Genomic DNA, 26,011 nt, shown 5'->3' with positions numbered 1-26,011 from the left:
CATTCGCTCCATAAGACGCACACACATTCCCCCTTACTTTTTAGAAGGGAAAAAGTGCGTCTTATAGAGCGAAAAATACAGTAATTATGGGCTGTGCAAATAAATACTATTGTTTGTCTTTTCTGAATCTTCCAACGTTCAGCTTTAATGGATAGCCCCAAATTTATATTTTGGAGCTCTGAAAGTGTATTTAAACTCAAATATTTTGATAAGATGATGGAAGTGGGAACTCAGGAGAGAAAACATATCTGCATATTGGATTTACATCCATTTCCTATGTTTATGCAATGTAGTAAAAGAAGGATTGCTATTCCTTTTAAGTTCACAACTTTAAGTTGCAATTTTAATTAATACACAATGTAACATAAGTCATTCAATTGCCTATTATTACAATCAAGACAACTGTTTTGATCATGGGCAGATCTCTGGGCTTCAAAAAAAATGTAGCATAAATGTGAGCGACAAAGATGGATGGATGTTTTAAAAGAAAATAATCCTAACTATAAGAGGTAGCAAGAAAAAGATTAGATCTTCCAAGGTTAAAAAAAACCCAGCCAAATTACTAAAGTCTGCTGCTTACATCCTTCCAAATTTAACATTTCTCTGGCAGATGTTTACTCCCAGGAAATGACAAAAATAGACCCATTTCTAGAATCTTTTCAATAATATTTTTGGACTTATTCCCATGGATATTTCTTGCAAAAGTTCAAGATCCAGCTCCCTAGAGCAAGCAAGAGGCCTGTAATGTTCTCCTTGACTTGTTTTTTCCATTTCAAGCTGAGAGATTATTTTAGGAAAATAAGCAAACCAAACAATATGGTTCCACAGCAACCACTAGCAACAATCTACTATGGACTTTGGATGCAGCCAACTTTCAGCAATAGGGCCTTGCAGGAAACCTGCCAAGGGCTTTGTGTCAGCAGTATAAAGATCAGCTAGTGATTTCATCCATCAAGAGGCCACTCAGGAAAAGCCATGCCATCATTTACACCTGGTAACAAGGCTGCAGTATTGCTGCAACAGCCCTTCAGCCATTCAGTGCTATGTAGGTGCCTTGCTGCTTTTGAGCACTCCAGAGGTTCAACAGGACATTGTTCCTTCTGGTTCTGGATGCATCTGAAGCCCAGTGCAATGCTAATGGAGAGGTACTTCATGAAATGGGGAAGGACCACAGTAAATATCAACCACTAGTTTGGTTGACTGCAATGCCAGCCCAAATCTGTGGCCTCTTAACTCTGTTCTCAGAATAAGCAGGAAGACAAAGCCAATTATTTTCTCTGTTTCGCCTTCCCCATCTGTTCCACAATATAACTCACATATCTCACTATGAACAAGCAAAGTGGGGAAGCAGCTGAGTTCTGGGGACTTTCTGTGTTGCCAGAAACCTAGTGAAAGTACATGTCATGTGGAAAACTTAATTGTCCCAATTCTGTGATTTCCTCAAAAGGAAAATGCAGATGTGGGGACTGCCAGGGAGGTTGTTATTAAACATTTGCCACAGCCAAAACAAACCAGAACAAATCATTTTGAAGAGAAGGGCAGCCTTTGAGAACATTTGTGGATGAGAAACTGTAAATTCTTCTTTACAAATGCCACCTTCACTTGCATCATTTTGGCAAATAAATTTACCCCGGACACTGAGATTTAGCTCTGAAGGCCTTCTGGAGGTCCCATCACTGAAAGAAGTGAAGTTACAGGGAACCATGCAGAGGGCCTTCTCGGTAGTGGCGCCCACTCTGTGGAATGTCCTCCCATCAGATATAAAGGAAATAAATACCGTAACTATACAACTTTTAGAAGACATCTGTAGGCGGCCCTGTATAGGGAAGTTTTTTGTATTTGATATTATTATTATGCTTTTATATTTGTTGGAAACTGTCCAGAGCTGCTGGGGCAATCCAGTCAAATGGGTGGGGTACATCAATCATTTACTGACAAGTGGTGAAGAATCACACTAAAAGCAGGCTGAAGATACCCACTTCATGGTTTGCGTCACTGAATTAGTTCACCCAAAACAAAACAGCAGCATCCTTAGTAACCCTGCTTAGGGATATAGTATGACCATCACAGTGGGGTGCAGTGCAGTCCTGCCTTCAGAAAGTTTACAAGAAGTTGTATACCTAGACACCATAAAGACCCTAAAGACTTAAGGAAGTCCAGAGTATGATGACTACAAACAAGAAAAAACATTTTTGTTATGCAAAGACAAATGATTAGGCTCTGTTTATACTGTGGAACTTCCCAGGCAGGAAGCACTGGGGAAGGAAATGCAGATGATGTCCACAATCTCCACGCATTGCTTATGATCCCTGACTTCAGTAGAATGTGAACAGCAAAAGCACAATGTTTCCAGATGGCTACTTCTCTGAGAATGTGGCTGTTTGCCCCATCACCAACATCCAAGTGTTGACAGTTAGTTTGTCCGAGGGGGCAGTAAGTGGGTAGGGAGGCCCTCACAAACAAGGACAAAAAACAATAATACCGTCTAAATTACATTATGCAATAATGAAAAACACAACTGTGAACATTTACACAATGTTACATGAAGAAACAGGTAAGCAATTACTTAAGCCAAGAATAGCAAATTATGCAGGCCAACAGGAGGCTGGTCAGACAGATTTCATAAAAATGCGAGTATAAGCAGTACTTGATGTGTATACTGAGAATAAGAGTTGGTTTCCTTGCTAAGTTTATGCTTTACTTGGTTGGAACTAACATTTAGCCATATCCAAACCAATTAGAGGTCTCAAGGAGGTGATCTAGTGCTGAGACATTATGCAGCAGGAATGAGGGGAATGCTCTAACATTTTGATTTCATTAAGGCTGGTATAGCAGCTCGTTTAAACTAAGTCTGTTGCATATTTTTAAAACTGCAAACTATGTTTTGCTTGGCACTGGAAATGTGTTGCAGTGCCTTCTGTAAAAGAACAAAGGAATGGCTTATTTTTAATATCTTGAGACAGCTAAAATGGATAAATAATAGACTCTGTTCAAAGAACAAATGGCACATGCTCACCAAACTTATTGAATGAGTAATTGCGGGGTATTTATTGCATATAGAATGTGTGCATTGTAATCTTGTATCCCTAGACAGATAAATCTTTCCTTTTCCCTCATAAAATTAGATTAAATAGCTTTTTAAAGGTCTAATATTCTGTGTCCCATGAGCGTAGCCAAGGGGGGGCAGTTGCCCCCAGATCAAGAAAAACAACAGAAATACTTAACAGATCATTCACATGGGTTCTGTGCCCCCTAACAAAAGTCCTGCCCCCCCCCCAAAAAAAAATTGGCTACGCCCATGCTCCCTCCTCAGAAAAATAAATGGCAACAGTGCCAGCCTAGGGATTTAATGGGGCCTCAGGCAAGGCAGCCCACACCTAGTAGAGGAGGGATGTGCAAATTCAGCATTCTTTCATCCTTTCATGGGTGTTCCAATCCTAGTGAAAATGGTGGTTGCCTGAGTGGCAGAGGCCCCTTCCCTATTTTTGCGCCCTAGCAAACAGCCGCCCTTGGGTGCCACCCCTTGGGGAAGAGCTCCTTTTGCTTTTGCCAGCTGCTGATAACCCGAAGGATTTAACCCCGGTCGCAGAAGCCTCCCTTTGAGGGTAGGTGAGCGCTTTCCTGCCGCTCAGACGGAGCCGCGCCGTCTCCCGCCGTGCGCTCCTGCATCTCCCCAGACTTTGACGTCAGGCGCCGGCCTCTCGAAGCGCTGCGGTTGCCCGCTTCAAAAGCAGCAGCAGCATCGCTATAGAAACACAGCTGCAGAAGTGGAGCGCGAGCCCGGGAACCTCGCAGTGAGCGCAGGCGGAGGACCCAGCGCGGGCGAGGAGGGGAGGCGATTTGCTCCAGGTCCTTAAGGAGCCGTGGGGAGCAGGAGCTCCCCTGGAGGGGTCTCCTTTTCTCTGACGCAGCGTTTGGGATTGTGAGGGACGGCTTTGCTGAAACCCTCAGCATGGAGACTCTCTGGAGCAGGGGTCAGCAAACTTTTGCAACAGGGGGCCGGTCCACTGTCCCTCAGACCTTGTGGGGGGCCGGACTATATTGGGGGGGGTGAACGAATTCCTGTGCCCCACAAATAACCCAGAGTTGCATTTTAAATAAAAGCACATACTCTACTCATGTAAAAACACCAGGCAGGCCCCACAAATAAGCCAGAGATGCATTTTAAATAAAAGGACACATTCTACTCATGTAAAAACACGCTGATTCCCGGACCGTCCGTGGGCCGGATTGAGAAGGCGATTGGGCAGCATCCGGCCCCCAGACCTTAGGTTGCCTACCCATGCTCTGGAGTCTTAAAACTTCCGCGCCGATTCTCCCCTACTCCCTCACAGCTGTGTCTTTCTCTCCCGCCTTTTTGGTTCCCCCTGCATATCCCCCCCCCCAACCACACACAGCCTGTCCCACGAAATGATGCCGCGCAGCTGTCGGGGAGTTGGCAGCGTGTCCGGCTGCCGCTTCCCTCAAACCTGCTGCGCTTCTTCGGTCTTAATCCGGAGGTGCGGGAGAAGCGGGGGGCGGAAAGCAAGACGAGCGACAACTTCAAGGCGTGCAGGACTAGGCGCCGCCTGTTGGTCTCTTCTCTCTCTCCCCCCCCCCCCGCCCTCCTAGTAAGGAGGAAATGCATGAAGGGGAGGGGAGCTGGGACCTTTCCTCTTGCTTGTTCAACAAAAAAAGAAAGAGCAAGCCAGCAACTGGTAGCACTTCAGAGGCAGGACCTAAACTAACGCAACTCTCCCCAGCTTCCTCTCTTATGGAGCACGATTGTAGAACCAAAGGAGGCTGATGCTGTGGAGCCAAGAAAGCTGCCCGCCTGCTCGTGGGGGCGGGAGGCTCTTACTGAGCTCTAATCTTCCCAACAAAGATCGCCTGTGACTTTTTCTGGCTGCTGCTTTAAAGCTAAGGGGTGAAAAGGGGCGGGGGAGAAGACAGGCGGAGAGGAAGAGAAAACAGACAAGAAGTGAACTTTTGACAGACTGGGAAAGGGGTCGAGAGAGGAGTGCGGGTTGCTCCGAACAGGACCCCCGAGGAACGCGGGCGAGATGGGGCTGTTTCTGGGCCCCTTGTGAGATGTGTTTGCAGGCCCCCTTTCCCGCTTTGCATCCTCTGCCTATGCAGTGGCCATGAACCGGCCGATGGACCAGGAGATGATCGAGCTGAAGAACTTGGGGCTGGAGAAGCAGCTCGACCTGACGCGGGGCCCGCGAGGCACGCCTGAACGCCCCGTCCGGCTGGAGCGGGCCAACGCCCTGAGGATTTCTCCGGGGAAAGTGCCCGAGATCTTGAGCCGCGTGCGCCAGATCCGACTCCTGGGCGGCCAGAGCGACCCCAAACTGACCGAGGAGCTGGGCGAGGGGCATGTCTTCAAGCCCTGCGCGCAAAGCCAGTCGACCTGGTGTGATCTGTGCGGGGAATTCATCTGGGGCGTGTACAAGAAGCGTCTGCAGTGCATCCGTGAGTACCGGCCTCCAGCCGCACGTGGCGGCATTTGCCAGGCCGCTTTGCATCCTCGCAGGAGGTTCTGGGAGAAGCAGGAGGGCACGGTAGCGTTCGGTTCAGGGAGCATAAATTTGAAAAGAAATGGAAGAGAAACAGGATTAATAAAAGTAAACTAAGTAGTCCAGGATGATGTAGCACTGTCTGGCTTCCGTTACAGGTAGAAATTCAACTGGGATAGCTTCCCCATCACTTCTCTCACTGCTGAAAAAAGCTGTATACTGCTTGTCCTGCAGCTATTCAAAGTCAGTAGAGCTCTTTAATAAGAAAGGCGACAAGCCTATGGCACACAGAGGGAAAGGATAGGTAAAGGACGTATTTTTTATTGGCCCAAGGGCTGCTTGAGAACGGTTTGCTTTGGAAAGTTTTTAAGTTTTGGAGGAATTGGGGTTTGGGGCTAAAGAAACATACATAATTATTCTGGTAGCTTGTTTGAATTTGGGTGAAAGTATGCACAGAATTGCAGCTTTAAGCAAATGGTGGAGCTTAAAGTAGACCCCGAGGTCACACCCACACCATGCATTTGAAGTATATGGTTTCCCCAAATAAAACTGGGATCTATAGTTTCTTGAGAGTGTTGGGAATTGTAGCGCTGTGAAGGGTGAACTACAGTTCACAATATTCTTTGAGGAAGCCATGTGCTTTAAATATATGGTTTGGATATGACCTTAGACAGTGTTCTATGCCAGTGAATGTTCTCACATACTGTATTCCCATACCATTTGAGCATGTGAAGTCCTGTGCAGATTTACAATGTGTAAAATGTGCATGCCATCATGAGTGACGGCTCTCTCAATGTCTGTTATGCTGCAGCAATGCTTGCTTAACAGTAACTGCATGAATTAAAATCTAATTCAGTAATGCCAAGCAACATGCTCATTCTTTTCTACCATTTTGATTATCTCGATCATATTTTGATTTAGGAGTAGGTATGTGCAGACCGTAGGCGAAATTGGAGTCCCCTTCTCTTTCTTCATTTGTTACTGATTAATTAACACAGGCCAGAACTACCTCTGTTTAAGAGCAACTCAGAACATCCCAAATGAATGTTTGCTACGGTCTAATCAGCAGCCCACAATCATCATATTGTGGTGGTACCATCTAAGCTCCGGCTATATAAATTCTCACATGTACTCCGAAGAGCAGGAGTAGTTTTTAAGACTCTCAAAATTCTTTTTTAAAGGGGCACAAGATGGACTAAAAAAATAGTAAGGGGGTGGGAATGATTAGAGGTCTCAGACACCAGCAGCCTGCATTTTCCCATGCATGAAAAGGGCTTCCACAATTCTTTCACTTGTTTCTGAAACATTGTTCTACATGGACTTGAAGCTGGTTCGTGTGTGTGTGTGTGTGTGCTTGTGATCATCATCTGATTATCTGCAGCTAAACACAATAACTCCCACAATGAAAATATTGTTTGCGTTGATGTGAAATAATCCACTGTGGATGTTTAACTATAAGCATTACCATGGGTGATAACGAACATAAATATGTGAATGAACATGCTGTCACAGTTGTTCCCAATTGGGGGGCTGAAGAAGACCAAAGGGGTTACGGTCCCAAATTATGACGGTTAAGGACAGCATCCAGCCAAGGAAAGCCATCAGTTCTCATGGCATAATTGAAACTATGAATTTAGAAACTTCTCCAATGGCCTGGGGCCTAGCACTAGGCAATCAACAAGTAGAACCCTGGGGGATCTTCTTAAAGCTATTGCATATTGTTTATCAGAGGACATGTAGGGAAACTAGGTTAACTGAATGAGGTTTGCTTGGGTCAGAGATGACTCAGTATCTGTTTCTCCTTCCTCTGCCACTGAATCATTCCATGTTGAGAAAATGCATGTGGGAGTATGTGTATGTTCATGAAAGCAGGTGTGGCATGGCCATATCCAATATTATTCACTTAAATCCCCTATTTTTGAGTCCAGCAGTGAAGTCTTGTTTGGTTGGGTTGGATTCTGAGAGAAGGCTACTGGGTGCTTGGGAGACCTTTGGTGTTCTTGTCAATTGCATGTGTATTCCATTTCCTCTGCTGGCTTATAGTGCCAGAGTTGATTTGTTGCTAAGGGGTGACTACTGATGCTGCATGTAAAAGGATGCTCCATGTCAAAAAGAAAACTGGGTCTTTGAAATCAGCTGGGTTCACCAGCTTCCTTTATTCCAATGGATTGGAATTCCTGCCAACCCCATTTTCCAAAGGGATAATTGTGTGATAGCAGTGCTGAATAGTGCACCAAAGTTGCATGTGTGTCACTGAAAGCCAGGGAAAGCTCTGCTACACCTTTCACTGGGGCATGCAAACAGATACAGTGGTACCTCGGGTTAAGTACTTAATTCGTTCCGGAGGTCCGTTCTTCACCTGAAACTGTTATTAACCTGAAGCACCACTTTAGCTAATGGGGCCTCCTGCTGCTGCCGCACCGCCGGAGCACAATTTCTGTTCTCATCCTGAAGCAAAGTTCTTAACCCGAGGTAATATTTTTGGGTTAGTGGAGTCTGTAACCTGAAGCATATGTAACCCGAGGTACCACTGTACAGTATTGTGTTTGTGTGTGTGCCTGCAGGATGCTGGACAACAGCTGTTTTATTTCTCTTGTTCTGATAGGCCAGGACCCAGATGATCCTGATTTGTGGCTGCTTATTTTAGTGACAGCCTATGTGAATATGTGAAAAACTCACCCCTTCCTTCCCACATTTTGTGCATGTTTGTGGAGCATCAAGGGCTGGGAAGGCTGCCCCTGTTGAATTTCTACCTGATAAGCAGCTGTTGCCGGCAGAGAGGCTCATTCCAGAAAAAAAAAAAGATGGCATAGCTTCTGTCTTGTTAATCTATTGTACATAGTAAGTCTTCTGAGCAGGAACAGTATCATATGTGCAGTCTTCTTAGGACTTGGACTTGCTTCCAAGCTGAGTCTGTACCAAGCACAAAGAATGGCTGAGAGGAATTTGATTGGCCTACCCTCAGTGTTCCCATCCTTTCAGCAACTGTAGCTGAAAGGATGTGGCTGCTCTAAACTCAGTGGGTGTGATTTGCGAAGAGCTCCTTAACTGTGCCTCATAGCAGGCTTTGTATCCCTGAGTCTACCTTTGTCTGTATCTTTGTCTCTGGCTGCCATACACCCTGAGAACTTCATTTGTTTTACCCTGGGTGTTCCAGCCAGTTTCTCAAATTGCTACCATGTCCTCTGCCTTGTGTCCTTACATTTGGTCCTCCCATAATTGACACTAACCCTGCAAGTTTGCCTGTTAACTAACAGTTTTGTATAACGTCTAGCACACTGTTAATGCTGAATAATGTTTAGTAGACTTAGCAAGGAAAACTCCTGTAACAAACTTGTCGCATCCTACAAATTGTCATATAAATTGGAACTAAGAAGAGAATTGTTACACTTTGAGCACTTAATTTTTTCTTGCACCTTTGCTAACTTTGATTGCTTTTGTTAAAAACAACAATTGATATGAGATGCAGAGGGCTAGAGACAAATTCATACAAGAATAGTGATGGCATGGAATACTTTGGAGTACTACATCCTAATTGTATAAGGCAGTCCTTCAGTCAAGAGCAGTTTTGATTCTAGAATTCAGGTAGGATTAACAGTTTGGCATTAATTGCTCCCATATAAATTAGAACTCTGGTGTTAGTGTTTCATTTTAAGTCTAATCCGTTACTGATTGCAGTTAAAGATATGTACAGTATTGAGAGAAATTATTCCAGAGTAATTAATCCAGAATAAAATAGTGCACCTTAATGAACGGGTACAAGTAGGATAATGGAACTGCATTCTCCTAATGCCTGTAAAGCAGAGCAGATGTCACTAGAGGGTGTCAGAGTGTTTAAGTTATTTTCCCTGGAAAAGAACAGGCAAAGAGACAAATCAGAAATAAATCTAACAGTTTGCAGTGTGGAATTGGGCTTTACTGTATTAGAATAATGAAATTGCTATAGGCATTTATTCTGTTGAGGAGCTTCATTTAAAAAAATTTGAAAAATCATGGTGACAACTCTTATACTTGCCTGTAAAAGGACTGCTTTCTGCTGCTCAGTACTTGCACTGGTGCAAGACAATTGGCAACTGCTAGAACCCTGAGATAGAATTACAATTTCTCTGTGGTTTCATCTTGTTCTTCTTCTCTGTCCTCAGCCCTGCGATGTTTGTGGCTAGTGGCAGGCCCACTGCTTGATGCTGATACTTTGGGTCAAGGCCCTAAAGTCATGCTTGGTCTAAACTCATTAAATTATATTTGCCTTCTGGCCTAAGAGACTTGAAGACACAGATTGCTTTCACTTTTCATTATTTTCTTCACTATCTTAGAGCCAAAACAGAACCACAGTTCTATTTTCTGTGGGCAGAATGTATAAAACCTAAGAGTTTACTGTTGTGCAATAAGAATATGTGCTGCTATAAATTGTGGAAAATAAAGATGGGTTTTGCAAAATATGTAGGCGAGAAAGATATTCATTCACTAATCTTTATGATTTTAGGTGGAGCCAGTTATTTTCCTGCTCTTGATCTCTGCCATTTTAGTGATTCATCAAAGAATAAATCTGCCCAGTTACTGCTCCACAGATAAAAGCAGCATTAGATATACTGAGGTAGTTAAACAGGCATATGTACTCAACAGCTGACAGACAGAGTCAGTCTAAAAATGAGTGCATGATGGTTGGTTATGGACTCGGGAGGGAGTAATGGACTCCAGAGTGATTTGCCTAAATACAGTACTAAATTCCACAACTGCCATCATCCCTGGTCCTTAGTCATGCTTGCTGGGACTCTTGGGGGTTGTAGTTCAGCAACTTCTGGAGGGCCAATAATTCCCCAGCCCTGCCCTATTAGAGCAAATCCAGTCGGAAAAAGAATGGCTTTTTGCAGTTTGGAAAGTGATGGGATTGAAAAGTATGGGATGGGTTAATAATTAAAAAGAAGATGTATAAACACCCACAAGCAGATCGGGATGAATGGAGGATGAATACTTGTTGTACAACTGTCCTGCAAACAAATCGGAATGAATGTTCAATAAAGACCTGATATACTAATCTGACCTCCATGTGAGCTTTGTGTAATAAGAAAATCAGGAAGATTGCTCAATAAACCAGTTGTCTGGACTGTAGAGGTGTTTTGCGTTCTTTCTAGAGAAATAATTGCATTTCTCCAGCAACTTGATTGAGTGTTTGAATGCTTGGAAAGCACAGTTCCTCTGTAACAAAAGGTGCTTGCTGCAGGAATGAAATCTGGATGGTGCTCAGCTGTTTAGTAAAAGCTGTGCTGTTTCTGCATGAAAATGACATCTGATAATTGCAGCAGACAAAAGGCTCCAATCTACACATAGCATAATCATTAATCAAGTCCTGCTTAAATTGCAGATACAGAAAGGTTTTGCATTTACAATGCTGTCTCTTATTACAACATAAAGAAATCAGGTTTTTTTTTAAGTCCCCAGGCAGAGACTGGAAATATTTCTGAGGACATGCATTCTCGCAATAAATATATGAGCATGCTTTGTTTGATTTCCAGAAATTTCTGCCATATTTTTTCCTAGTCTGTTTCCATAGTGTTGCTGAACATGTATCTTCTCTGAAAAGTGTCTTTCCATGTTATAACTGAAGACATCTTGCAAATGTGTGTGCTGGCGTCTTTTTTACTTTTTTTTTTTTTTTTAAGGCAGCATACTTAGAAAGCATATTTAAAACCCCTAATCCTTCTACCATTTTTTGCTTGTGTTGCCTGACGAGGCCACAAGAAAAAAGGGGGACTTGGAGAAGGCCATTTGTGTGGCTGTTCTGTTATCTTTCTGTTTTGCCCAGTACAAGGCCATCCAGATTGTCTGAGGCCTAGGGGAGCAGGGCACTCCTTATGCTGAGGGCGACATTGTGCCTCGACACTATGTGAGTGGCATTAAGCATTCCTCTCACGTGAGCACATATCCTATGCAGCAGATTCAGTCCATCCAAGCAGAAAATAATCAGTGCAGGCTGCCTCTTAAAATGAGGCCTTTATCCTGGCAGGCGGCAGAGTGGCTGCCAGGGAAAGGTGATGCCTTGGGACAGAGGCTCTTTCATGCCTCTTCCTTTGAAGAGAGTGGGGAGGGGAGGGGTAATTTTCTGGTCTGTCTTTCTGCCAAGAGGCTACAATGGCTATGCATTAAAGCAATGCCCTGGAGATAAGAGGCCAGCATTGCATATTAAGCGCAAAAGACAGAGAAGTTTAAAATGAAGATTCTAGAGATAGTAAAAATGGAGTGTTGACCGTGATTCTGGTGTGATTAGGCAAAGGTTAGATAAGCTTTCCTTTTGTGGGGTGAGGGGAGAAGAAAGGCAAGATAGAAGCCTGCCTTAAATACAGTGGTACCTCAGTTTTCGAGCGTATTAGAAGCCAAACATTTCAGTTTTCGAACGCGCCTCAGAAGTCAAACGGCTTCTGAGTTTTTTTTCAATTTTCTCCATTAACTTTGCAGACTGCCCTTTGCGCTTCGGTTGTCAAAAGTTTCGGAAATCGAACAGTCTTCCGGAACAGATTATGTTTGGCATTCAAAGTACCACTGTACTAGCCTATCTCACAATATATTTCAGTCCTTAGAGTAAGCCTTTTCCTGAGAAGTAGGAAAAAGGAGATCCTGAGCAGTTTGAGACCTAATTGACATATTGCTACTGAGATTTGAGTACCATCTCCTCCCACCCCTTCCTGCTTAATCATACCTGCAAAAGTTGTGTGATGTGCAGCAATAGCCTCTTTGCTCTCCCCCCCCCCCCCACTGGAGATCTGACATGGGGTGCGTTTCTTTGTGCAGACTAAACCTGTGGGTTCCTTTTCTTCCTGAGCTTTGTCCCCCCTTGCCTTATGGATTGTCTTCTTTTTATTTTCCTTAGACTGTAAGTTCATCTGTCATTACCGATGCCGCACCCTTATCCGGCTAGACTGCAGTGGCCCCAGATATGAAGACAGTGAACAGAATGAAGGCAACGAGCAGACAGTAGAAAAAGACACCAACGTGGTAAGAAAATAGCTCTGAGTCATATACTAGGGTTTGCCATACGTCCAGAATTTCCGGGACATGCCTGGGATTTCAGGGGTGAGAGCACCATCCAGGAGGATTTTTTAATTAATTTATTTTTTAAAGTCTGGGGTTGTGTTTTTTTTGTTTTTGACACGCTGAGGGCACTGGCTGAGCAGTGGTGCTGTCACAAAAGGAAGGGGCAGCCATGGTGCTGTTACTTCTGGCGGCCATGTGTACGTCTCTCCTCCTCCCCTCAGCGGCCTCCAGGCTGGAGCCCCTGCAGGCCCTGTGGCCCCAGAGCCACTGAAGCGCCTGGCCTGCACCACTTCTCCAGAGGCAGTGGAGGCCAGCCACAGCCTGTGGAAGGCCGGCCTGTATTGCTTTTCTAGAGGTGGCAAAGGCCAACCGCAGCCTGGGGAACGCCAGCCTGGCTTTTCAGGAGGAGTGCCCAGGTGAAAAGAGAGCAGGAGGCCAAAGACAGCGAAGGTATGAGAGGGGATGGAAGGGGGGGCGAGCAAGGGGGCAAAGAAGGGGTCAGCAGTGGGGAGGGGGTGAGCGATGGAGATGCGGGGTGGTGGTGGGGTCCTCCGAATGTGGTGGGGGATCCGGATTTTTGGTCTTTGGAATATGGCAACCCTATCATACATGGGGCTGTAATAATGCAAAGAGCTTCTTTGCACTGAAGAAAATACATCTGGAATAGCGGGAACACTCCTTTACAAGAACTTGAATGCTCACGCAAATTGTGCCAGCCCAACCATTAGGCATTATGAGGTGACTGTCATAGGCAGCTGATATGGGGTGTCATGAAAGAGCAGCAAACATGTATGTATGTATGTATGTATGTATGTATGTATGTTGGAGAGATGGAGAAGTTCAAGAATAACTTGGCTGGCCTTGGTACTAGGAACCTTGGTTTTGGGGTAGGGGAGACACTATTTGCTGACTTGGCAAGGCGGTTTTTATGTTCATTTGTAACTTTTGTACCAAATTAACACACTAGATGTCATTTTGAGGCTGGAATAGCCCGAACTACAAACTACACTTCCTTTGTTTTTATAGTGGGTGAGGAACTTCTTTTGGATCAAGGGCTGCATTCCCCCATGTGCACCTTCCCAGGGGCTGTGCACTGCTGGTAGACAGGGCTTAGCAGCCAGAAGTCAGTGGGGCAATAAATGTGACTTCTCCATTGTACAGTAGGCTCCATTCCAGCCATGCAAAATTGAGGCACGGGCACACCCCTCTCCATCCAGACAAGCAAGGTGCATTATTACACTGCAAGGACACATTCCAGCCTAGCAAAAGCACTCAAGGAGGATGCAGAGCAGTGCCAGTGAAGGGCGTGGCATGTGGAGGGTATGTGGCCAAGTGAGATTTCCAAGGGTCCTGTATTTGGCCCCTGGGCCTGAAGTTCCCCACCTGTGTTCTATTAATACCTTTTGTTCTTGGGACTCATAGATTTGCCAGACTTGGTGCGATATTTGTCTGGTGCTCCCCAAAATGTATATAGGAATATGTCTGAAAGGATAGTGTTTGCAGACAAGCTTATTAAAATCAGGGGTCCTGTTTGATGGTTTTCAACTGATAACTAAACATGTTGCAAATTACCCTGCAGATTGCAGCTGCCTGTAATGAGGCAGGAAGAGACACACACACAGAGTGGATTTTTGATGCAGTATACAAGTGTGAAAATCCTAAGATGTTCAGGAGCTCCCTACACTCACTTCTGTTCCTTCACATGGCTAGGTTTTCTCTTATCTTCACTCATATTTAGCATAGCACTAGGCATATTATAAATGATGGAAGGTTTATCCCTGGCTGTCTTACCTGCTTAAGAGAATTTCGCTGCTGCCATATGTGGGAAGCCTCTGGTACCTCTCGATAAATGCAGCCATCAGCTTGCATTTTCAAAACAAGACAAGATTTAGCAGAAGGGAGGGGTCCACAGATTTCATCATGGTTCTGACAGATCCAATTCCATCCTTTTATTGGCAGAGCTGCTTGCTGCAGCTGGGGCTAGATGCTGCTAACATGTCCCAGGGGCAGGGAGGGCTGAAAGGGCAGGTACTTAGAGATGCAAGGCCATCAGCCCAGCTGGCATTGCTCGTTGCCAATTAACATTTTGCCACGTGCTGGACTAAACACTTCTGCCATGGAACCACATTGCTTAGCAACAGCTTTTGCAAGCTATTCCCAGGACAGACAGAAACAGACAGGCGTGCATGTACAAGGGAATTGAGTGGGGGAGGAATCCCTGATTTTTGGCTCAAAGTGGCATCTCTTCAATGTTCTTCCATCTCGTTGACCTCTTAATACAATCATAGAGTTGGAAAGGACCTTGAGATTCATCTAGTCCAACTCCTTGCAATGCATGAATCTCAACTAAAGCATCCATGACAGATGGCAACCCAGCCTCTGCTTAATAACCTCCAATGAAGGAGAATCCACCATCTTCCAAGGGAATCCGTTCCACTGTTGAGCAGCTCTTACCATCAGAAAGTTCTCCCTGATGTTTAGTCAGAATCTTCTTTCTTGTAATTTGGCAAAGGTGTCTTAACATATATTGTTAAGAGATTTCCCTCCCTCATTTATATGTTATGACCAGAAATGCCTGGAGGTGTGCTATTCATGCTATCTGTTTAGGTCTAGAACACCAAAGGGGTGGCGAGAGATTACCAGACTTACAGAACTAAATACTTTAAGCAACAAAGATTAAAGGATCAAAAATAAAGTTAAACAAGACTAGATTAACTCATGTACTAAATATGTTATGAGGCAGTACCCCATCAACCTGAGAGCTCTTCTGTAGTGAAAATGATCTGAGAAAGTTCCTAGGTGGAGGCCATAGGCTTGTACTTTGTTTTTTAGAATTCGGCTAAACTCAATACATAACAGATATGTTCTCTACATGTGACTGTAGTGATGCCTGCACACGTGACTCTGGGAAATTTAGAATATTTCTAATCTGGCTAGTATAAGGAACATGTGATTGAATTTCTGCCTTTCTCTGTGTCTTGAAGTGGAGAATCTGTGGCCCTCCAGATATTGTTGTACCCGTCACAAATCCTTGAAGGAATACCTTACTTTAGATAATCCAATGTGCGGTTTACAATCAGAGGAGAGGTCATTCTCATATACTATGAAGGTAGCATGGAAGTCCAATGTCAGAGAGGACTTTGTCTGTAAAGCAGCCTGTCTCTGGGACTTCCTGCTGGGGGAGATCAGACAGTCCTCTTCCCTGGCCATGTTCCGGTGGAATTTGAAGACCTTTTTATTTGCCCATGCCTTTGAAAGAAGATAGGTAGTCACTGTAGTCTTTATAATTGTTGTTTTAGTTCTAGTCCTGTCTAGAACTAATAGGAACACTTCACTCCAAAGTCTTTGTGACAGCCATCTCTTACTATGGCAAATTTCTGTGCCCTGATAGCTGCCCACAAGGCAGAAATCCAATAAGTTTTATTCTTCCAAGTCTAGAGATTTGCGTGAGGCTTACATGCAGAATCTCTGGTAGCTGCACATCCCTGTCCCTGCGCCACCCCCCCAAAAAAAGTGGAGCAACCCAACCAAACAGGAAACTGCGTTTTTGCCTTTTAAATGAACAACCCAATTCTTAAAATGTTTCTGCGGGACCTACGTCCGAGTAGGTTTACAAATACAGCCGACCAAACCTGCCTATCCTAAACAATATATACAGTATACTTGGAAGGAATTGCCGGGAATGCATACCGCAACCTTTGAAACTTTTCCTTTTTTGGCTTTTTTTGTGGGGGGGGGCTGCGTAAGGTTAAGTTGAGGGCGGCTCTAGGGTGTTGCTATTCCGGGAGGACTTGAAAGGCGCGCCGAGCGGGGAGAGGAAAGCCAGTAAGCGTGACTCCACTTCCCGCGTGGCTGGCTTGGGGATGAAATCACTGCACGGGCCGCTCCCGCAGAAGAGGGAAAGGGCGGGGCCGAGCTTTTCGCCCGCGATGGGAAGGGGGGCTTCTCCCACGTCAGCGTCCCCTCCCTCCGTCCAATGAGGCGCGCGCGTGCGGGGGCTGTATACGTTTCAATCCCAACGGCTGCCAGGAGAGGGAGGGAGAGGAGGCGTCTCCGCCTCCAAAGGGAGCTTGGGAGTCTGTTGCCACTCGAGCAGCCCTCGCCCGGCAGAAGGCGGGGAACTTCCATAAGGCGGCTCTCGGCCGGCGTGGCTTCAGTGCTTGAAAGACGGGTTCGCCGACGACCAACAAACGCGGGCTGCCCCTTCTAGGCACTGTTGAGGCGTTTATTAGCGTTCCCTCTTCCCGTCAGGAGGCAGTTTCTACGGAGAGAAGCCGCGCTGCTCCTCCCCAGCTCTGCCGGGTTTCTGGGCACGCAGACGGCTTGGGTTTGTTTGGTCCGCTGGTGTGTGGCGGCGGCGGCGGGGCGGGGATCTTCGGGTCTTCTCGTGAAGAAGCAAAGGGAGCGAGAGGAAGTGGAGGAGAAGCCTAAGCTGGGCATGGGCGAGGGTGACGCTGCGGCCACCACCCCGTCCTTCGAGATGACCTGGAGCAGCACCACCAGCAGCGGCTACTGCAGCCAAGAGGACTCGGACTCCGAGCTAGAGCAGTACTTCACAGCCCGAACCTCCTTCATCCGAAAGCCCCACAAGGAGAAGAAGGTGAGGCAAGCCCCCCCGCCCCCCGTCAGTCTCCAGGCGGCTCTAATGCAAAATGCGCCGCGCTATATCCCAGCTTACATCTCGCTGTGTGAACGGGATGGAATCCCACGCGGTGTTAAGATCTCCTTCCCAAGCTCCCAAATCCATAGGGGATGGCGGGGAGAGAGGAAGGAAGGCAGGCATAGCATTTCCGACCAGCCCACTTCTGTGTCTGTCTCGCCCCCCCCCCCCAAAAAAAAACAACCCATAAGGTTTTCCATAAACCGAAAGCGGGTGAAAGGTACCTTTGGTCAAACGCGAAACCAGCAGCGGTTAATAACAGTGAGAATGAGTTCCTGTTTGGAACTTCCCTGGAGAGCAGGCTGGAGGGTTGGGAGGAACCGAGCAGGAGAAATCCCTTCATTTTTCTGTCTCCCTGAAGTTAGCTCGAAAACGGAACCAGTTATGTCTGTTCACTGTTTAGGAGCCAAAGACATAGTCGAGAGTACAGGACAGTTGGGGGAGGGGGGGACGATTTAGGTTGCATGCAGTAGCATTTGGGTAGGTAGCTGGTTTATGGGTCCAGGGATTGCGGTGAACAGCAGGGAGCACAATTGTGTTATTTGTAGGGTGGGGCTCCAAACCTGAGCACAAACTTACTTTTGAGCAAGGAAAGGAGAAAGTGCTTATGTAGAGTGTTGATGTAGGCAGAGCTTCACTGAGAGGGCACTGGCTCTCTTAAGTACAGTATGGGATGAGAGCAACATGAATACACAGAGGTGTAGGTTGGCACTGCCTTTGATGGTACTATACAGTTTGTCCTTCCTGGATGAGTGTATTGTTTCTCTCTTTTTCTGACTACTTGTATTTTCCACCATATTAGCATGTGTATGACAATAAATTGAAAAGGGGTGAGTTTGGGGTTTTTGCCATTCCATGCTAGCAAAATTGTTCTTCTCTTTCATGTGGTTGCTCCAGATATCATGGGGAAAGCGTCCTTTGGGGAGGAAGACTAATAGTAATGACAGGTGTGGGGTTATGTCTTAAAAGGGGTCTACATCCGGCATCATGGCAGTTTAACAAGCTTCGTTTGAGAATAATGAATGAATGGTCACTTGGGGACAAGATGAGATTACCACATGGTGCTACAATGCGATGACAAGACAGCGGAAATAACTATCATCCATTTTAATTTTACATGGGCCAATCCCTAGTGTGTGTATCAGTGCAAAGACCAACATAGCCAATTGGTTATAAACTTTTCACTCATGTGGGTTTAAGTATGAGCTTTGCTTGCGATGATGATATCCTTTATGTGCTGCCACCAAATGAAAGTAACAAAAATGATTCCTCTAGCATTGGTCTAGTTATCAGGGAGCTGCTTTTGGAGCTGCTTTCTTATTCTCTTGAGTGTTTGGATCAAAATATGTGCTGTCTCATACATTTTAAACTAAGCATCCCAGTTTAAGCAAGGAATCATGCAAAAAACCTTGACCTTGGTACTGGCAGTGCATGTGGGGAACTGAAATGTAGCTTTTCTATCAAATCCATGCCAATAAGTTATTTGGGACAATATCTGAAATGGGAATCTGCTTGTTTCATCTGGCAAAGAGCATTGTCCAGAGATCTAAATAAGAGAGATCCTAGAACCAGAAGAACCAGTCCTTAATTCCTTAAAGCTAATTCTAGTAGCCTGCTATCTTGCTTTTTATAAAAAGATAGAAACAATTTTGTGATGTTGAAATGCACTTAGCCTTTAGACAAGTCTCTGATAGGATGAAGTGTATACATATGACTGCCTAACAAAGAAGTGAGTGTTCTTGTTAAATTTCCCTTAAAGACATTAGCACTATGAAGATGCAGACTGGCACCATATTAAGAGTGGCTCTCTTTGATTAGTATGGAGGGGGGTGTTGCAGAAAAAGCAGTTCCTTCAAAGTACTTTCTCTTTCTAGCCATGCCTTCATTCTATCAGATGCTCCTTCCCAGTTGCCAGTATGCCAAGAAAAAAGGCAGCCTAGTTATTATTGTGTAACCAGGAGCAGCTGAGCCTGCCTGAGGATTCAAAGCAAGTGTGGGTGTACACCTAGGTACAAGTTGCATCCGAGGGCTTGTTGTCTGCAGGGTGACAACTACTGAGCCTTACATAGAGGGTTGTAGAGCCCAAATATAAAGTGTTCTTTTGTAGATGAGGTGCTGTTTTCATTCTGTCTTAGGTCTGAGTGGAATTTTCTTAATTTACTTGGACGGTAAGAAAGGAGTCAGTGAGATAACAGTTAAATAAGCTCTTCTTCTTGAAGTTTTCATGAGCATGACCAACAGATGATGAAGACAAAGTAGAAGCAGTAGGCATCTTGGGGTGCATTGTTGATTAGGAAATGTTAGTCACCTCTGATTAAGTATGATAAAGCAGGGTTGAAATACAGTTAGTCTGCATCATGTGAAGAGAATGGTAGGAGGGAGGAATGGAAAGGCATGTGGGAGTTGGCAGATGATCCAAGATACTGATCTAACAACCCCTCAGACCTGTGATGTGAAATTAGCAACTACAAACCCATTAATATGTGTTAAGCATGATGTGGTTTGCAAGGTCTAATGGGGACTGAAGGCCCTTTACCCTTCCATAGCCTTGGTGTGAAGTTTGGTACAGTATTGTAAAGTTCCACTGGTGAGTTTCCACTCAGGTCCAGGGGGAATATATGTATCTTTCTGACCTCCACAGGATAGACAAGATGAGTTTAGAAACCCTGCAGTGAGCCCCAAAAATGCAGCTTGACAGGGGATGAATGCACAACTGGAAATGTTCTTTAGCCAAGGGTTGTGACTAATACAGAGTTAACTTTTGCTGAGATCCAATAACTTTAAAGGTCTCAATATGTAAACAATTCATTCTCTCTCCCCCCCCCCCCCCGATCGAGTGAAAGAGTAAACTGATTTTTTTTCTTGTTCCCAACTGGTCTGCTGATGGCTTATGCTGTGTCTGTCTTCATGTTCTCCTGGGACACCAGGGAATGCCCGTGTTCATTTATATATGCGAGGAAGGAAGGAGAGACTACCAGGCAGTTGGACAGATAAAAAGTGGCATGTTGACTGTAGCTTATTCTAGCCTTCTAGATAGACATTTGGTAGGACCCAACAGGCGTCTTCTTATGCTGCTTATTTTAGTAGGAATTAAGCCCCATGATTCTTTGCTCAACACTGTGGTAACAACAGGGGCAGAACCCTGGAATTGGCATGGATTTTATGTTGCTGGCACTTTTTATGAAAATCTGTTGAACCATGAGGACACTAGAGAAGTGTTGAGAATAGCAGTCATCCTTTAGTTCTAAACCTTAAATCCCTTGACCAATGCAAGTCCCCCCCCCCTTTTTTTTATTCTTCTTTTACTTGAGGTTTTGTCTCTTCCTCTCTCTGGCTCCCTTTCCTGTTCACATGTGGACTGAGTCTCTGAGTGCACAGGCCATCTTCGTTGTTGGTTTTTCTTTACATAAAAGCCACATATGCCACAAACTGCTCTAAGAAAAGCACATCAAAAAAACAACAACCCTGACCACAGCAATGCAGCTAATAGTCCATATTGGACTGGAATCCAGCAGCTATCCTGAGCTAACGTTTCTAGTGTTAGTGAGTAGGGACTCAGGGGTTTCAGTCTTTGCAGGGCATTTTGTCTTCATGCTGTGCCCTGTTTCAGCAAAGAATGCCACAACCTAGCAGTCGCTCACACTGGGGGTTTATGTTCTGTTAAGTACTTCTGAGGTTGTGGTTTCTTCTTTACTCATATGAGAGCACTCCTGAGGTCAGAACTGATAATGATGATAGCAAAGTCTGCCTTTTTCCATTCTTCATAAAGTAAGCTATTCAGCTGCTTTAACATATGGCACAATCAAGTCCATGAATTAGTGTCTTTCTAAATCATGTGTTTTGGAAAGGGTCTAATCTTAAACGGAAGTGTGCAGGTGGTAGCAAATCTTATCTAATGAGTCATAATACCACGCAGAGTGCAGCAGGAGAACTCTCAATACTTATATATCTTTTATATTCATTAAAGTTAATACAGTGGTACCCCGCAAGACGAATGCCTCGCAAGACGGAAAACCCGCAAGACGAAAGGGTTTTCTGTTTTGGAGGCGCTTCGCAAGACGAATTTCCCTATGGGCTTGCATCGCAAGACGAAAGCCCATAGGGAAATGCTGGCGGTCGGGAGCAAAGACTTTCGCCCACAGCCGGCCTTCAGAAGAGGACCTCTTCTGAAGGCCGGCGGGGGGCAAAAGTCTTTGCTCCCCCCCGCCTGCCTTCCCCCCGCCTGCCGGGGGCGATCTTAAAATGCTGGCGGGCGGGAGCGAAGCGTTCGCTGCCGACCCCCAGCATTTTAAAATCTCCAAGGGACAGCAGAGAAGTCTCTGTCCCGGGGAGATTTTAAAATGCTGGGGGAGGGAGCGAAGCGTTAGCTGCCGACCCCCAGCATTTTAAAATCTCCCCCTGTCCCGGGGAGGTTTTAAAATGCTGGGGGTCGGGAGCGAAGCGCTGCCGACCCCCAGCATTTTAAAATCTCCCCGTGTCCCGGGAAGGTTTTAAAATGCTGGGGGTCGGGAGCGAAGCGCTGCCGACCCCCAGCATTTTAAAATCTCCCCGTGTCCCGGGAAGGTTTTAAAATGCTGGGGGTCGGGAGCGAAGCGCTGCCGACCCCCTGCATTTTAAAATCTCCCCGTGTCCCGGGGAGGTTTTAAAATGCTGGGGGTCGGCAGCGAACGCTTCGCTCCCGACCCCCAGCATTTTAAAACCTTCCCGGGACACGGGGAGATTTTAAAATGCTGGGGGTCGGCAGCGCTTCGCTCCCGACCCCCAGCATTTTAAAACGCTGTTCCGAAGGGGGGGGTGGGGACACCTGCCCCAGCCGCCCCACTTCGGAAAGCTGTTCCGAAGCGGGGAGGGGGGGCGGGGACACCTGCCCCAGCCGCCCCACTTCGGAAAGCTGTTCCGAAGCGGGGAGGGGGGGCGGGGACACCTGCCCCAGCCGCCCCACTTCGGAAAGCTGTTCCGAAGCGGGGAGGGGGGGGCGGGGACATCTGCCCCAGCCGCCCCACTTCGGAAAGCTGTTCCGAAGCGGGGAGGGGGGGGCGGGGACATCTGCCCCAGCCGCCCCACTTCGGAAAGCTGTTCCGAAGCGGGGAGGGGGGGCGGGGACATCTGCCCCAGCCGCCCCACTTCGGAAAGCTGTTCCGAAGCGGGGAGGGGGGGCGGGGACATCTGCCCCAGCCGCCCCACTTCGGAAAGCTGTTCCGAAGCGGGGAGGGGGGGCGGGGACATCTGCCCCAGCCGCCCCACTTCGGAAAGCTGTTCCGAAGCGGGGAGGGGGGGCGGGGACATCTGCCCCAGCCGCCCCACTTCGGAAAGCTGTTCCGAAGCGGGGAGGGGGGGCGGGGACATCTGCCCCAGCCGCCCCACTTCGGAAAGCTGTTCCGAAGCGGGGAGGGGGGGCGGGGACATCTGCCCCAGCCGCCCCACTTCGGAAAGCTGTTCCGAAGCGGGGAGGGGGGGCGGGGACATCTGCCCCAGCCGCCCCACTTCGGAAAGCTGTTCCGAAGCGGGGAGGGGGGGCGGGGACATCTGCCCCAGCCGCCCCACTTCGGAAAGCTGTTCCGAAGCGGGGAGGGGGGGCGGGGACATCTGCCCCAGCCGCCCCACTTCGGAAAGCTGTTCCGAAGCGGGGAGGGGGGGCGGGGACATCTGCCCCAGCCGCCCCACTTCGGAAAGCTGTTCCGAAGCGGGGAGGGGGGGCGGGGACATCTGCCCCAGCCGCCCCACTTCGGAAAGCTGTTCCGAAGCGGGGAGGGGGGGCGGGGACATCTGCCCCAGCCGCCCCACTTCGGAAAGCTGTTCCGAAGCGGGGAGGGGGGGCGGGGACATCTGCCCCAGCCGCCCCACTTCGGAAAGCTGTTCCGAAGCGGGGAGGGGGGGCGGGGACATCTGCCCCAGCCGCCCCACTTCGGAAAGCTGTTCCGAAGTGGGGAGGGGGGGCGGGGACACCTGCCCCAGCCGCCCCACTTCGGAAAGCTGTTCCGAAGTGGGGAGGGGGGGCGGGGACATCTGCCCCAGCCGCCCCACTTCGGAAAGCTGTTCCGAAGCGGGGCGGGGGCGGGAACACCTTCTGAAGGCAGGCGGGGGGCGAAAGTCTTTGTCCCCCCTGCCTGCCTTCCCAGGGGCTTTTAAATCGCCTCGGACAGCGGAGAAGTCCTCCGCTGTCCCGGGGTTTTTTAAAATGCTGGGGGTGGGAAGAAAAGCCCCCCCCCCAGCCTTCAGAAGGCGGTTTCCCTAGGAACGCATTAATTGATTTTCAATGCATTCCTATGGGAAACCGTGCATCGCAAGACGAAAAAACCGCAAGACGAAGAGACTTGCGGAACGAATTAATTTCGTCTTGCGAGGCACCACTGTAATTAGTTCCAGAAAAATTCTAGACAATTGACTTCTGAGGCTTCTATGATTTAAAAAATTGCATTGTCAGTAGGCTCACAAGTACCGTTGATGGCTACAGACTTGAAATTAATTTTAAATTATGACTTTAATTTCAGCATTGCTCACCACTCGTTGTCAGAGAGACTTACTGCAGCAAGAGCATATGTTTTTGAAAATACAGTTGCAGTTAGGCTATACAAAGGGCCCAATTTCCTTGTGATAGGATCATCCTATTATATCTTTGGTGCTTTTAAATTTTATAATCCTTACTTAATTTATTCTCACAAGAACATGTGGGACAGCTTCTCTGGGGATAACATTCCAAAGATAATGGTGCAATAGTTGAGAATACCTTCTCTTTGGTTATCATCTCCCTTAACTATAGACAGAAGAGCACCCGTATAATATCCTGTGACAAAAACTTCAGTGCATGGGCACATTTTAATATAAAGTACTTAAGGTGCCCACAGGTCACAAACCATATAGTGCAGGGATCAGCAAGCTTTTTCAGCAGGGGGCCAGTCCACTGTCCCTCAGACCTTGTTGGGGGCCGGACTATATTCTGAAGGGGAAAAAATGAACAAATTTCTGTGCCCCACAAATAACCCAGAGATGCATTTTAAATAAAAGGACACATTCTACTCATGTAAAAACACACTGATTCCCGGACTGTCCGCGGGCCAGATTCAGAAGGCGATTGGGCCAGATCCGGCCCCCGGGCCTTAGTTTGTCTACCCATGATATAGTGCTTTAACAGTAAGCAGAACTTGCATTTTGAATTGTGCTTGGAAATGAACCTGCCTTTAGTGTAGCTGTTTCAAGCTGGGTTTCTCTGAGTCAGTTAGTAGTCTGGCAGCTGCATTTTAGACTAACTGAAGTGTCAAATAGTCAGAATGGAAGGAATCTGATTTGGAAGTTACCAGCTCAGGACATGGCCTGTTCTTGGTATCTGTGCCTGAGCACACTAGGTCTGAGGTAACACTGCCCACTAGGCAGTGTTGGCTCATGTTCATATATAATATAATGATTGTTAAGCAACTCTGAGGTAGTTAATTCTGGATTGCTTCAGTTACAGTATCCCAGCTGTGATTTATGGCATTTGCACATCATTAGTAAGGTAAAGGGTAAAGGGACCCCTGACCATTAGGTCCAGTCGTGGCTGACTCTGGGGTTGTGGCGCTCATCTCGCTTTATTGGCCGAGGGAGCCGGCATACAGCTTCCGGGTCATGTGGCCAGCATGACTAAGCCGCTTCTGGCGAACCAGAGCAGCACACAGAAACACTGTTTACCTCTCCGTCGGAGACGTACCTATTTATCTACTTGCACTTTGACGTGCTTTCGAACTGCTAGGTTGGCAGGAGACATCATTAGTACCACCATTTAAAAAAATTGTATACTCTAAATTGTATAATAGGATTGAGTCCTAGAGATGGCTCTTTGTCTTGTAAACAGGATGCCTGTGTCCCAAATTTGACTTGTTTACCTTGTGTGTGTTGGGGGAGCAGGAGCTGCCCTTCCCATCCTATCTAGAGCCATCTTCCCCTTTGTTTGTTCCACCCTTGCAGATTTCCTCTTGCTCTTTTCCACAGGATACAGCAACTTCCCATTTTGTTCCTTGGGTCAAAACTTTATTCGTAGGAAATGCTCCCCACCCCAATACACGCAGCTTCCCACAATCCAGGCTTTGCTGGATTTGTCAGTTTGCATGTAAGCTCCTGTAGAGTATAAATAATAAATTATTATTATTATTATTATTATTATTATTATTATTATTATTATTAGAGTGGTGCATGGCAGGTTGAAACAGAATTTTTTTTCTGTAGAACTCACTGCTACTCTAATCTTGTGCCTAGTTAACTGATGAGCAGCAAGAAGAGGGTGGCATTGTTTACTTCCTAGGAAACATCTCCTTGTTGGAGAGGAAGCTAGATCAAATAATTTGCTGGCTATTTCCCATTCCCTGGTAAATATAAAATAAAATAATTAAAATCCCAATATTGTTCCTTGGGACTTAGTGTGAACGTAAATGTTTTTCCTGCTGCTGTGGGATGTAACAGTTGGTATAAGACAGTGGAAGAGTTGATTGGGAGAATGCAAGAACATGTAGAGGGCTTAGGATAATTAGTACTGTAGTTTTATTTAATCTGTTCTATCCTTTTGATGCCGCCTTATGTCAACCTAGCAGTTCGAAAGCACACTAAAAGTACAAGTAGATAAATAGGTACCGCTCCAGCGGGAAGGTAAACGGCGTTTTCGTGCGCTGCTCTGGTTTCAGTGTTCCGTTGCGCCAGAAGCAGCTTAGTCATGCTGTCCACATGACCCGGAAAAACTGTCTGCAGACAAACACCTGCTCCCTTGACCTGTAAAGCAAGATGAGCGCCCCAACCCCAGAGTTGTCTGCGACTGGACTTAACTGTCAGGGGTCCTTTACCTTTACCTTTTTTATGT

The 26,011-nt window shown here is 46.6% G+C and overlaps 1 protein-coding gene across 3 annotated transcripts in view; it reads left to right on the top strand.

Annotated features, from left to right (window-relative positions):
* The first annotated feature begins 4,629 nt into the window (after positions 1-4,629).
* RASSF1 (Ras association domain family member 1) overlaps positions 4,630-26,011 on the top strand; it is a 31,803-nt gene continuing 10,421 nt past the window's right edge. The window contains exons 1-2 of one of the 3 annotated variants that reach the window (XM_028718674.2): positions 4,630-5,454; positions 12,364-12,488. In XM_028718674.2, the coding sequence (XP_028574507.2) occupies positions 5,124-5,454; positions 12,364-12,488 (456 nt within the window). In that variant the 5' untranslated portion in view covers positions 4,630-5,123. Of the gene's footprint in view, positions 5,455-12,363; positions 12,489-16,547; positions 17,128-26,011 lie in introns of those variants that run through there. The other 2 variants (XM_077924740.1, XM_028718676.2) reach the window with 2 other exon arrangements.

The sequence above is a fragment of the Podarcis muralis genome, chromosome 2 (genome assembly GCF_964188315.1).
Source record: "Podarcis muralis chromosome 2, rPodMur119.hap1.1, whole genome shotgun sequence".
In the NCBI taxonomy this organism is placed as follows: Eukaryota; Metazoa; Chordata; class Lepidosauria; order Squamata; family Lacertidae; genus Podarcis; species Podarcis muralis.
Note: the sequence above shows the minus strand (reverse complement) of the source record. Positions and strands in the feature narration are given on the sequence as shown.